Source organism: Corvus kubaryi, unplaced genomic scaffold, assembly GCF_017639235.1.
Source record: "Corvus kubaryi isolate FWS band 111438036 unplaced genomic scaffold, C.kubaryi_AGA036_p1.0 37398, whole genome shotgun sequence".
In the NCBI taxonomy this organism is placed as follows: Eukaryota; Metazoa; Chordata; class Aves; order Passeriformes; family Corvidae; genus Corvus; species Corvus kubaryi.
Genome location: NW_024581137.1, coordinates 50323523 through 50338364, shown reverse-complemented (window position 1 = coordinate 50338364; position 14842 = coordinate 50323523). Strand labels below are relative to the sequence as shown.

Below are 14842 nucleotides of genomic sequence, written 5' to 3'. Positions count from 1 at the left end.
AGGGGACAGTAGAGCAGACATGAGATGTGTGGGCACATGGCCTGTCAAGGAGGGTGCAGCTGAACTCTTCCCCCTCCATCCTTCTGCATAGCACACCCAGGTGAAAGGCAGGGAGTGCAGCTTCCATTGATGTGCATCACTACCCTCCCAGGAAAAGCCTTTCCACACCTTCCACACTTCTCCATGAGGACAGCTGCAGTTAGAGACAATTAATGTCAGTAATTTTTAAAGGAGCTTGGTTTGTTTTGTACAGCTACACTGCCATTCACATATTCTATTTGCAGATACAAGACTCTCTGGAGATGAATTTTAACATCCAGCTTTGCCTAGAAAACAGAGCTGGACAGACATTCTGTGGTGTCAGTTCACCTATAATGCAGAGGTGACAAGAATATACTTAATAAAACATAGCTATGGCTATGTTTCATTAAGTCTACAGATAAAAATTCCCAGGAAAACAAAGTGAGTCCATGTAGCATATACAACACAGTAAGGAATCTATCTAATATCACAGATTGTGAGAGGATATAGGAGACAGGAAAAAAAGGAAATATATATTTTTCCCATCACAGAGAATACACTTCCTCCTTCATTACTTTTTCCTCTCACATGTGGCATATCAATTCTATTTTATGATTCCCCTGCAAAAAAAAACAACAAACCCACAAACCCTCAATTATGCTTCTCAGAACTGCAGAATGTCGTTATGATAATTTCATTACAATTTATTATATACCGTGCTTTTGAATTAAAGATCCCTTCCAGAAGACAAAATGCTGCAAACAAATCCTTCCTATGCCTATTGGAAAGGTGGAGCGCTGCCTGCTGGAAACACAATAACATTGCTGAAGGAAGTTAGTGTTTATTTTGCCTAGGGATATCCTGTAATTGGCATTTCTAACCTGACTTTTAATCCATCGTTTTAAATTACTCCAAGAGTCTAATACTCCTCATTTGTATTCAGTTGGGAAAGCACAGGGGTTTGTTTAAATCCATCAGAAAAATTCTCAGGGGATTGTGCACTGCTAGCATGTAACCAGATATTTATAATTTGCAAGACATTAGCTTGAATAAGTGATTTGGGTGGTTTTGAGAAAATGACAATGATGGAAGAAGGAGCAAGAGGAGAGATAAGCAATATCCTAAGAAAATTTTTCATCCTGGATGAAAACACAGGATACATTTGTTTTCTGGAGCTCTTCCAGACAAATGTTTGGAGGGAATAAACATGTCTTGAGGGAGATTTTCATGGAACTCAGGTAACTATTGCTGAGCTAAGTAGGAGAAATTGTTCACATAACCTCATTCTTTGGTTCTGGAGTGATGTTTTTTCTTCTGTTGAAGGCAACAAGCCATAATTCCTCTGCCTTGAGAAGGAAACTGGAACCAGAGCTCTATGTTGCCACAGAGTTGCTACATATTTTGAATGCATTTGCAGAGTAGTCCAGGACTTGCATCTTACCTCAAAGTAAATATATATAACACTGGATACTGTGTGCTATTTGCCTTTTTTTCCAGTCTGAATAATCAAAGCAGAAGAAAGACTTGTGCAATTTTATGTCTTACTTGCAGATAAAGATTAGTTAGTTTTGACTGGCTCATCTTTATTTTTCATGCACTTACTTAATTGGCAAATAATAATTAACGTTCCCCAAGCTGTTCTTCAGCAGTATTTTCCATAGTATTAGTGGGAAATAACATGATTGGGAAGAGATTCAGGAAAAGTTATGAACCAATGACTCCTGCAGCACACATTTATTTCACCTTTGCCCCTCAGCAATTTCAACTCCCTAAACACTGCAGAATTTCCTATCAGTTTCAGCCCAGCCAAGATACAGTGCTGTCACATTGCTCTTGTTACTCAGTTTGGGACTATGACTATCATTTGATATCTTATAAGGCCATAAACAGATTTATTTCATCTCCATGGCATGAAAGAGTTTCTTAATTGTCATATTTGCAGCTCTTAATTTGCAGCAAATATCCCAGAATATCATTCCATACATCACTGGAATTGTTAATCATAGAAACTTTCATTTCTAATTTAAGGGACTACAACTGCACCATCAGCTACTATGTTTAAAAGTTTTGCATTGTGGAAAAATGTCAAAACTATTACAACTTACACAAATTATAGAGTAAGGAATTCATCTCACCAAAGGGTAAAAATATAGTTATCGTGTTACATCCATAAAGGACAAGGCATGATGCAAGCTCTTCTGTTCAAAGATACTAAAATTTACTTGATTCCCTGCAAAACTTTATTTCTTTTAACCCCAAACTTTTGGGTTCTTTTTTCCAGAAAAAAAAAATCAAATGCAGCAGTTATATTCTCTTTAATGAGTGGAAGCTTTAAAAAAAAAAAAAATTACATGCACTGTTAAGCACAGATACTCTAAGAAAATAATCCATAGTTCAGGATGAAAGCAAGAACATTCTTTCAAATGCACATTTTCCTTAGCAGGCTATAGATTGTTGTCTTGACTGTCCTTCATATATGGTAATCAAGATAGATGCTGGAGATGTTACAAGAAAGAACAGTAAACACCAAAGAAAGTAACCTAGATAAATCTTCAGCATAAATAAACCTCAGTTGGTAGGGAGCCAAACAGAGTAATCAGCAAGCGACCTACGTTAAATTAGGTCATACCCTCTCTCTTCTGTCATGAAAATAACTACTGTGAAAGACCTTTAATGTATTTAAAATCCCAGTGGATTTATTGACAGTACCTTTGTCTGGACCATGCCCGGTCTCTGGTCCCTCAAGTGCTCCAGGGTAGCAGCAATATCAATCTCTTTAGCACCTGCAACAAACCACAAATTGGGCTGAGTTCAGAGCACAAGATAATCCATGCTGCATCTGTCAATCTCTTGCTATCAGGTTCCCTTTGGGCTAACAGTCCAATTGAAAATTATTACATCCATCTCTCAGCAGACTTGGCAGGCAGCTGCAATTTTTGTCTTCATATAGAAAAATAAGAGGTTGGGGTGCCTTTTACTAACATTAATTCAAGAGAAGCCAGAGAAAAACAAATTCTTAAAAATGTCTCTGCACCTAAAGCAGAATATATTTTGTGGAACTTAAGGGTCTGTCATGGCAATGCCACTGAGTGTCCCCTTGTCACTTCTAAGAGTATGCACTGAATTAAGGGCCTGAACCACATAAAGATTAATGCTGTAAAAACAAGATTTAGGTGACCTTTTGTCATCTGCAGCTGACATCCAGAAAACCTGTCTGTGGCTTCCTAGTTCAGGACCTGTCAGGCCAGCTTTGTGTGTGGTCTCTGTTTCACCTGGCCAGTCTATGGCATTTTCTTTTGGTTCTACTCCAGGTGTCAGGACATGGCTGCCCTGTAGCCATCGGCAGCACCAGGACATGAGAAATAGGCACAGCCAGCCTGACTGCTGTGGGACTGGCTCCCTGCCCCATGCACATGGAGGAGCTTTCGTTTAGTACATGAACTATGGACATCAAAGCAAGTCCTTGTCCCTCACCCCTTTCTCATAATCCACAAAGACTAGAGAACTGAAGGGGACAGGGAGATGCTGATTTCCTCCTCAGTTTCCTCCAGTGAAAGATATTTCAAGACCACCCTCCTCTTTTTCCTTAAGTGCTGAATCTGATGTTTTATGAAGGGATCAAGGGAACATCAGGATTTTGGTCCTTTCTGCATGAGCTTCAAGAGTAGAAGCCTGGCTGGAAATCCTTTGAGGTGAAAAGTTCACCCTCAGAATTTGGCTCTCTTGTATCTGCTCCCTTCTGCATCTTGCAAGAACATCTCATGGTACCAAAGCACCAGGCAGATGGGCAGAGGGTCATCCTAACCCAAGTTTAACTACCCCATCTCTGCTCCACTATGCCCTACTGCCCTGGCTGGCTGTTCATTCTCCTAGGGCTGATGTGGGCCCATAGCTTCAGGAGCTTGGAAAGGTGTTGACCTCAGGTCTCTCCTCTTTTGTGCATTCACTTTCATCATTGGATGGTTCATCAAGGGCATGGATTGGCTACAATTCTGGACTCTGCTCTATTTTAAAGGATACTCTGTGGTGTGCTCTGGAAAAGATTTGACAACCACTTCCCATTGCCTGGTCCTACGAATTTCCTGTGCCAGCCTGTGCCAATTTGGGACTTCCTTCTGGAGGCATTTAAATATCCCCAAATATTCACAGGGCTCTCAGCGGCCAGCTTGTGGGCCATGCACCTAAAGCATTGCTGCTGCAATGTAGCTTGTACACACCTAGAATATATACTGGTTCAGTTCCCAGGACTGAATTTGGAGACTTGTACTCAACACTTACCACTCTTCCTACAACTCTTGTAATTTGAGGGCTTGTCTACCTGTAGTTAGATTCCTATCAATGTAAACATCATGCACCTCATATACCCAACTCAACTTTATAGCTCAGCACCATCTTTTAAAAAAATCAGGAAAGGAACAAACAGTGAATGATTTCATCTGGTTTTCTTGATAAAAGATATGAAATTTTATTTAAAAATAACATCAGCCCTACAAGAATAATTGATTTGGAATATATTCTTCAAATCAATGAAAATATGTTCTTCAGCTGTATCAGAAATGGAATGAATTCATTCAGTAAATATAACAGTGACGACTTAGAAATGGTGTCTGACAGATAGTTTTGCTAATTACCATGGGTTGGGGCATTGTATGGCTTTTGCTCCCCACCCCTCCCTGGGATTTACAGGGATGAGCTTTGAAAAAAAATAGAAGGTTTTATTTTAAAATGAAAACCCCCCAAATCTCCTTACAACAGAGCAGAGCAATAAATACTTACGTATGCTGTAAAGTCTGATAACAGTGACAGTAATTATACCTTAGATCTGTTGCAGGTTTTCCAGTGGCAATTCATCTGGAAAGCATCAGTAAAGGTAACCTCTTCACAAACCCTAACACTGGAGTAACACAGTAGCTCTCTTCAGTGTTTAATCTCACACATACATGTGCAATTAGGTGGGATTTTCCTGTTCCACCACAGCTGTGGATGGAAGCAGAGCTACGTGAGTACTGCACATGCTTTACAGGCTCACTCGTAGCCTCATTTGATAACCAGAAAATAAACATAGCATATTCCAGTAGCATCTTGGTTCAAAGTAAGAGGAATTTTCCTTTCAGAAATTAAGATATGAGAAATATTTAAGACACTGCCATCCATGGACAAGGTTAACCACAGTCCTGAGCTTCCAAGGTGTATGCTGCAAGGATGAACCCAGAGATCCTCCCACTGCATTGCAGGCTCAAGTACCCATGACTGTGAACATGTATGTCCCCCCACCAGTGAGGGACGATCTTTAGTTGAAAATTCTATTGAAAATTTATTTCTATTGAAATTTATTTGAAAATACTCTAGCCTCAGGACAAAAAGAGAAAAGGTTCACAAAAAGACCTAGTTACACTCTTTAATGGCTAGACAGGCTTCTGAATTTACCTTTGAAAGAGTTAATTCCTCCATTTTTGTGATACAGATTGCAGGCATTTACTAGTGAACTGATGTTTGCTTTTTTGACATGACTAATAGTATGAACAACACTTGATTAAAAATCCTACTTTAGCAAAACACCAAAGCATATGCATGCACTGGAACATAAGAACAGTACTAGCGGGCTAGTATGCTTAATGGGAAGCTTGTTCTGAAGTGTTTTGTCAGTAAAGTCCCTAAAACATCTGTTTTTACTGACTAGTGTCCCCAGCCCATGGGTTGTGATCAGCAGGTCACCCAAAAGCATTTCTGATGTCCTCAGCAATAGGTAATTTTAAGGAAAAGTAGAGCAGATCAAGTCTTGTTGAGGTGCCATTGGGTTAGAGACAATCCAAAGCAGAGACGTGGATTGGTTTGCTACACCCTTTTTTCCACCTCTGAATGCTGTGGATACTACAGTGATGGGAAGGACATAAGTGCCTAGAGAGACAGATCAGTGAAACTTAGTGCTGCAAAGACAGGACACTGTTTCAGAAGAAAAACATCTAGGAACAAGAAAATTTACAGGACAAGAGATTAAATCAGTGGCATAGGAAAAAGTCAGCATGACTTGTTCTCTTGCTACATGAGTAAGCCTCTCTTCCTCCTCTGCCTCTACATGTTCTGCATCTATTCCCTTATTGTAACTAAAATAAATGGGTTTAAATATATATTGCTAGTCCCCTATTAAATCTCATTTTGTGATGAGGGCTTTTTTCTATTCGAGCTTAGGCTACTCTGCTTCTGTATTATGTAAATTCAGCTCACTACCACTGGCATGTGCAATAGTCTGCGGAAAGTTTTCTGGTGACAGTCACAGACAAAGAAAGAGTTTTTCAAGGCACAAAGGGAGGTAACCCAATCTGCCTTCACAGGTGAGAGGAGCTCAGTGTTTAAGTGCAGCGTGGACTTTCAACTCCCTTTGGAATTATTTTGTTGAAATCTGACACAAATTCAACACTTTCCTTGCCATGCTGAGCTTTCTCTTTAATCTGGGAGTATGACAGTATGGCATAACATTCTACAGTGCCCAATAACATTTTATTTGTGCTTTTGAGCCTTTTCAGGTGGCAAAAAATACAGCATATGCTACATGACGTGGGGAGAGAGGGATATTGCATCTAAGGACATTAAGGTCAAACCATGCTCTTACTGAGATGGCTGCAAAATATCCACACACAGCTAAGGCATTTTAAATATTGCTTATCTGGAAAGCCCACATACAAGCTAAATTTGATGCAGTGGTTTAGAGCAAAAGCTGGAAGAGCTTGATCCACTGATTCCAAGGATATCCCATTATTGGAAGTGTTTTGCTTAGGCTACTGAACTATTAAGTCCAGTAATAGATGCAGACGTTACTTTATTGTCATACAACTAATAATCTAGAGGAAGGGTTAAAAATACTAGGCTGGAGAGCAAGTGACATTTGGAAAAGAAAACAAAATATGTCAAAAAGGCAATATTTTCTATCTTTTCTTCCCACCAAAATATATCTGTCTGCTACTGGTTTCAGAAGCTAAAGAGAGGGATAAAAGAAGAAGCATTTAAACAATAAAGAACTGTCTTTTCACCTTTTGACTGTATTTTACTCTACAGGGAATAAATTTGGGTTGTGTTTGTGACAGGCTTTTTCACAATGGATTTCATTGCTTGTTTTAAATGAACATAGGAATGTAACTTAGTGTGAGACTGAGCTAATATTGTACCAGCAGTATTGTGAGAAATGACTGTGCAATGTGCTATTTTTTTTTAAACAGAACATGCATTTGCAGTAATTCACTGTGAGCCAGATACTGCTAGCCTTCCCCTGCCCCTAGCAGCTCAGTGAGCTGGCTGAGTAAATACCTCTGAAAGCACTTCCACACCAGTGCAAGCCAGATTTTAACTTCAGTAATTAACTATCATCTTCCTAGAGGCTTGAAGCATTCACAGTGAGTGCACGGCAACCCACATCAGGAACATTAACTGGATAAACTAAAAGAAAACAAGAGAAGATGCAAGCTGAATGATATTTTGCCCCCAAGGAGAGAAGCGGTTTCTGAAGTTTAGGGTCATATCCTTCGCAACCCTCTCTCTCCCCGCAGGCATGAATGCAGGATGCACGCTGGCACTTAACAGCTGGTGCTCCTGATTAGCAGATCTCAAGGGGTTAAAATGTTTGCCCTTGGACAGTCGTGTAAGTGGAGTATCCAGCATGTCATAAAAACATGGGTAAATTCCCCCTTTTTCCTGCAATAAATAACGACCCAGCCTAATTCTGCTGCAATAGGCTCCAGGAGGTGACCAGCAGCTCACAATATTGAAAATCACCGCGAATTACCTAATGTTAGCTTTATGTCCATAATAATGAAGGCCTCCCTCTCTTCTCATTCTCCCAGACATGGCAGGGGACCTATTTTGCTAAACACAAGACACACGAGAAACACTCTGTGGAGGATGATCTCTTCCACATTGTAGCAGTACTGCTGTCACTGTGATGGCACAGGAATATGACAATGTTTGTCAAGAGGGGTAACTTCTGTAAATGTATCAGCTGGGAAGAAAAAATGAAGGCATATCATTAAAAAGTTTTTTTCAGGTTCAGCAAACTACAGAGTTTGTGCATCTGAAAATGTGCTGGGTTGGTTTTTTTTCAGTTATATGAACAATCAGCATTTGTTATATAAATGCATGAGAAGTTTTAGCTTAATTAAGGTAATCTTTGAGATTTTTATGTAATGGGCTTGAACATACACTGAAAGCAAAGTCAAAAGTTCTATTTTATTCAGTACTAATGAAAAGTGCAGTGTAGATTCTGTGAGACTGACAGAATTTTATATTAAAGCTCTGTCTTAAAAGGAATATTTTAGATTCTAGATGCTCTGAATTTTCTGTGTATTTATAAAAATAAAATGATGCTTAAATACTTCATCAAAGCAGTTATTTGTGGGGGGTTTCTTTTTAACCCAAACCGAAGAGTTTTCTTTGTGAATGTTTCACAAATACATTTCGCTCATAAATATTAAATTAAAAAGGAGTTTTCTAGTTGGGAGCAACTTTCAGATCTACTGGCATATATCCTCAAAAAGACATGATTATAACTCTGCAGAATGGCTATAAATTTGTTACATCCTAAAGGATGGCTTAGTCATTAGGGGGCTATGTTTAGATAGATTTCAGTTCTCTTCCAGACTGAGACTTTGACTTCCTGCACCACTTTGGCTAAATCATTAAATTCACCCTATGTTTCACACCATCATTTATAAAATGAACCATTTTTTTTCCTACCTAATGAGTTGTTATGAAAGCAAGTCCACTAATGATTATAGGGTACTTGGACGCTAGAGAGGTGAAGACCTACATAGATCCTCTTATTTTTCTTCCAATGCCCTTTGCACCTTTCTCAGCCCTCTTTCTGTTCTCCTTGATCATAAAGTGATCGCAATACTGAATATATGAGGTAGGAGTCATACTGAGCAGTTGTTAAGGGGGGGTCCTTAGCACCTTCACCATTTCTCCTTAAGGAAATGATGATGATCTGTGTGGGAATAAGCATTTATCCCAAAAGAAAAAAATGGAGTACTAGGGGAATACAGAAATGACCTGTCAAATGCCTTTCTTTTTGTAGCAGAATGTATTCAGCTTCATTCTAGTCAGATATTACCTGCCTAATGCATCTTTTTTTATTTATTATATTGTATAGATTTTGAATTAGGCCTTGAAGGGCAAAGAGACTTCTTAGCTCAGATTAAAAACTGGCTTGCTAAAATCTTGAAGGAAGAGTCCCTAATACAGTTCTTTATGCTGCTGTTGCTTGAAGCTGAAAAAGATCCAATTAATATTTGCAGGATGCTGCTGATCAGCAGCCTTTAGCCTGGGATCATGCATGGCTCAGTATTCCCAGGCAGCCAGGAGTGCAATGGAAGATTCATTTGCACTATTGTGAAACAGCAAAAATACACCTGAGAAAGAAAATAAGGGGAAACAACACAGTGCCAGTGAGGACACCAAGCTGTCTCATCACAGTGTGTCTGTGTTTAGGAAGAATACAAGTGTTTGTCATGTTTGGGTGATGGCTGCATGACTCATGTCTAAAACTGATGCGTCATGGTCAAAGCAAACGCGTGTGCAGCGGCTTTTCACTGCCTTTCTTCCCTCCCCATGTGAAGACTGACAAAGAGGCTTTCTTGGGTTTACTACTGGATTTTCTGGCCCTTTTCTGCATTCAGCTTTGCCACAGCAAGGGAATAGACAGTGAACTATGGAGATCAAAGAACAGACAGTAAATAGATCCAGGTCTGTCAGGAGCCTAATACACAAACATACCCATCTATACTTCTGTCTGTCATAGTGTATAGAGACAGAAGTGGGCTCTCTGGGGAGTTAGGAGGGTAAATCAGCACTCATGGACTATTACACTGTCACAGCCATGCTGTTTCCAATGTCTAATGTAGCTGGACATAGCACAGATATGCTGTAGATTTGCACATCTCCTAAAGCCCTACACGCCTCCAGCTTCCCACTGACAGCTTCTAAAGGAAGGCTTGTGTAGCTGCCCCAGCGAGCGTTTGCCCCATTGAGTACTTAATGTCGCAGCAAAACATTTAATCACACCATATGAGGGGCAAACTCAATCTGATTAAAGAGAAAAGGGTCATAACTAGGGGGAGTGTAACACCACTTCTTCACTGACCATTAGTTTTAATGGCAAAATGGTAATATTTACTAACTAGCTTAGTCTCAAAGGCCCAACCTCATCTCATCTACTCCAGCCATCCTTGAAGTTCGAATTGGAGTTAGTCATCTCCTCTCCCAACAGCTAAGAGAGAGAGGGTAAGCTCTGATGGGCAATTCATTCACCTGAGAATTATCCTCCAGAGGTGTGTATCGTTCTCCTTGATGACTGAGGAGACCCAGACAACTAGGTTAGGTGAGATGCTTAACACTAGATGTTTTATATGTCTAAAGTTAGCTGGAATGAACCTGGGCTGAAAAGAGCTGAGTTTCTGCTCTTCATTTCTGGGCTCACAAATGCTAGAATCTGCTAAATCTTACAGTGTTTGAGATCTGTGTTTTGTGTCTGTAGCCTTCCCTATTTCCCTCACCTCCACATTTGGTGATTTTGAGGGAAATCACAAAAGAAAGGCAACATGGAATCACAGTGAAAAGATAAGCCAGCAGTATAGTGTAGTGATGGCCATGGAAGTGAAAAATGTGTCATATGAGTAACTGCTGTTTGTAAAGAAACAAGAGTATTTTCTTCCTTCAACTTGCATTGTCTAAGTGTCCACTAAATTACAAACACTTGTTAAGTATCAGAGATAAAAAAGGGAGCTGACCATCAGGTAGAAACTACAAAAATAAAAGAAATTTCCATTTGTAGTTATCCAGATTGCTGCTGCTGGACGTCTGCTCTTGGGCAGGAGGATCTTTTGATGCTTTTCATGGAAAGAGAAAAGCTTTTAAAGAAAACAAAAAAGATTAATGTATTCAGGTTGGCATTTTCATTATAAGCTTATTCAGTCTTTGAGATGAACAAAATCTGTGTGCATGTGTGTGTAGTTAGGGATGGATCCAGCCTACACCTGAGTCAGTGAACTGTCTGTAATTTCAGACAAAATACGTAAGTGCTTCTGTGCACCTAACAACAACCCAAATTAAAATTTCATTACATTTATTAAAAAGAAAACCAAACAAAACCAACTTCAACAGAAGTACCCAGTGGGCAAAGCAAGCATGTAAGTGGAGAAGGGAGTGCTTCAAGCAATAAAAGTGAAGTAATTAAAATTATTGTGATGGTCATGCACACACAGAGTATACATTACATATATGCATTACATAATGTGTTCTTGTTTACACATTTTATATTAATACTTGAAGACTGCATGTAATAAATGTACAAATGTGATATGGCTTTGTCAGTACACAATCCAAAGGAAGGTGACACTGAAGATGAAAGACCTAGGCACAGTCTAATATTTTAAAAAATGATACAGGAAAATAATGCTTCTAAGTTTTACACTGATTTTAACTGCCTTGCAGGAATAGAAATTCACTGCCGACATGTCAGTTTTTAAGTTAATATCCTTGGTCAATGCAGAAAAAACTATGCAGAAACCACTCACTGTAACTGAATGCAAATGGATGCTAATTTGAGGACCAATTCTTCCTCACTTCCACTGCGTGTGAGTATTGTCACATCACATTCTATACACTATAGGAATTGTTTCTCTCTTTTATTAGATTTCCTCCACCCTCCCCAGAAGTTAAAAGTAAAATGAATATGCCTAAATTACTACAGAAGAATTGCTAAAGAAATGGAAGGTAATGAGTTCTATTCCATATGGGGTAAAATATCCCATAATCACCTATTGTCACTCTAGAAAATACCAGTGCATACATCTAAATTCAACTTATACACGCATGTGCAGACACACACACACACATACAAAGCACATACAGAGCAAGTATTATGCATGTGCTGTTACTTCCTACTAATAGGTGTTCCTCAGGATTAGCTCCCATAGAGTTTTACACAACTTGCTTCTTTTATTATCTTTTTCAGAAACTCTTGGTAAAATACCTGAAAGGCAGTTATCTCCATGTGATGAATCAACACGAACAAACTTAGGATGTGCAAAGTTAAGATGTGCAAAAATGACATTTATGAAAACACACCTCAGTTGGCCTTAAAAAAAATCTTGAAGTCCCCTTTGGAAAATACGCATTATCTTTCCAGGAGACACAGAAGCAGCTTGCCTACATGAATCTATTAAATTGTAAGAACTACATTTTACATTACTTTCATTTTACATTGCATGTAGGTGGTAAAGCTCTCACAAGACAGTACATGGAGTGACCTGAATAAAAGAAGCAACTGTTATGGATTCATTCTTTAACAGAGTTTATCCTTAAAAGTGACTAAACTGGCCCAGCTATAGAAACTGTGGAATAACTACACTTCAGCTACCAAATTGTACCCTTTACAGCCAAAAAGACTACCACTGGTCAATTGAACACTTTGCTGCATGAGATTAGCTACTGAAAAAGAAATGGTTTTACTCTCTGTATATAAACTTCCTTTTGCAAACATGTGCCTAGCTGCTTTCAAACTGGTAGCATAGTACTTCTGTGACCCAGCTTTTTCACTTTTCCATATCCTAACCTACCCATTGTGTGAAAAAATGCCGCCCGAATTCCTTATCTGCTTGTCTCCTCCTTAGTTTCAGTCAATGACCTCTTGTTTTCAAATTAGTCACTATCTCAAGCTGCTTATTGACATCAATACATTTCTTTCAGGGTCTTCTAGCACTCTGTGGGGACTCCCCTCGTGCCCCCTCTCCCAAGGAACAGCCCATGTCTGATCAGTCTTTCTTCACAATTCATTTCCCCAAACCCTGGATAATTAGGATTGCTTTCTACCATACTTCCCTACTCCCAATTTGCTTCCAATAAAATCCTCAGAATAGCAAACAACTCAAGAAATATGGCTCTTTTATGGGAATACCTGGCCACTAAATTATATAAAAAAGAAAAAAAAGATAAAGAAATTTTATCAATAACATGTTTGCTTTTTGCTTGAAATCCTTACATGCCATAAAGGAAACCATCTAAAAATGCAGACCATACAGCATACAGTGGGAAACATCAACCAAGAACAACTTCCCCAAGGTCATTAATCCATTTCAGAACAGAAGCTTGTAGAACATGCTACATTTTTATGTTCTTCTTATGAACTATTAATTGATGACTCCATACTGGCAATAACATGTGAAAAGCTTTAAAGTATCATATGTGTTTTTCAAAGGAAATAAACACTGTTTTAAACAGCTTTTTCGGAATAGTGAGAGTTCTCTGCTCATCTCAGGCTGGACCATGAAAAACTATCCTATACATTCCCTATACACTTCTGCATGTAGCTGGGGGCCCAGCTCTCATTGTGATTAATTATCTGCTGGGAAAGGCTGCAAGAACGAGCACTATTTGCCTAATTGTGTTTCCAGGGTAACTCATTACATAAAAGTTACAATACATAAATGCAGCTCATTTGAAAAACTGGCCTTATAACATACAATATGTTTACATGGGCACGAAGAACTTCCTTTGGAAATTGAAATAGCAGCATTTCAGATTTACATGGTTGGCATTACTGCTGTTGAGAACTGAGGCAGTCTTGTGGCTAGCACAGCAGTAAACAAAGCAAACCTCAATATTTTGGCTCTACATTTTTTTTCTGTGTTCCTAGAGATAATAATATGTCTCACTCAAATCTCAAAGACCAGCCGTGTGATTAATTCAAACTTAGACCCTGAAAACAACTATACTTTTTAGTCCTGAATTTTTCTGCTGTAAATTTTTCTCCAGAATACCATCTGTTCCTAATCCCACTTTTTGACCCTCTTACCATTAACTACCTCTAAAAAAAAAGAAAAAAGAAATCTCCCATTTACATTATACATTCTCTCAACCTCTGTATGAAATGTAGTATATTAGATTTTATTTTCATTGGAGAAGCTGGATCCTAGGCTGAGGAAATATTCCCTCATTCACCAAAAAGCATGTCAGAAATAGTCACCTCTAGACTTGTATCAGCACAAACGAACAGTAGAATTTTCTCAGACTTTGCATAAGGACTCAAAAATAAGCAGATTGAATCCATTTTAACACGAATATGGGCAAGCATTTCCTTTCATAAAATCCTTTCAGAGAGGAGCTAACCCCACAACTTCATTATGATTGTTAAATCCACACAGCAGATAAGCAAAACCTCAGCAAGGGTTCAGATTAGCCCAAATCATTTGATCACGATGAGTCAGAAGGCGAATTAAGGAATCTTTTGTTTTGCCTTAAAATGTCACGGTATAAACTGCATCTGCTCAGGAGCTGACTCACAAGACCCTCAGACAATAGGGTAGCAGGGGCAAGGAAAGGACTTGGGGAGATAACCTCCGCAGCCAGCCCAGGCCAGAGTGTGTGTGCTCATCAATTATAATCCAAGCTTTTGAATGCAAGAGAATAAACCGTTGGTTCGGCTTTGCTAAATCGAATCTTTTTTGCTGTGTTTTAGAATTTGGAAATCAATACTTTAAAGGGATTTTAAAATTCATATTCGCCTTCCCTTTGACTCATCTTGTTTCAGCTAGTTCAAACACAAGAAAATGAATGGTCAGCAAACCCTAAGCAGCTGCTGGCTGGATTAATATCTAAAAATCAAACTATTATCTACACTATCCAAGCCTCTCAGTTCAGAAAAATGAAAGTGGCAAGACTCATAATCTCATTTTTTTCTTTTTTTTTTCTTTTTTTTTTTTTTTTTTTGGGTGTGTGTGTGTGACAAGAACACTCAATAAAAATGTCTTGCAATATATCACACTTTTAGTCACTA

The 14842-nt window shown here is 38.8% G+C and overlaps 1 protein-coding gene across 4 annotated transcripts in view; it reads right to left on the bottom strand.

Moving 5' to 3' along the window:
• PTPRN2 (protein tyrosine phosphatase receptor type N2) overlaps nt 1-14842 on the bottom strand; it is a 654654-nt gene that overhangs the window by 6569 nt on the left and 633243 nt on the right. For all 4 annotated transcript variants that reach the window (XM_042044446.1, XM_042044450.1, XM_042044448.1 and 1 more), the window contains one exon: nt 2731-2804. In XM_042044446.1, coding sequence (XP_041900380.1) covers nt 2731-2804 — 74 coding nt within the window. The remainder of the gene's footprint in view (nt 1-2730; nt 2805-14842) is intronic.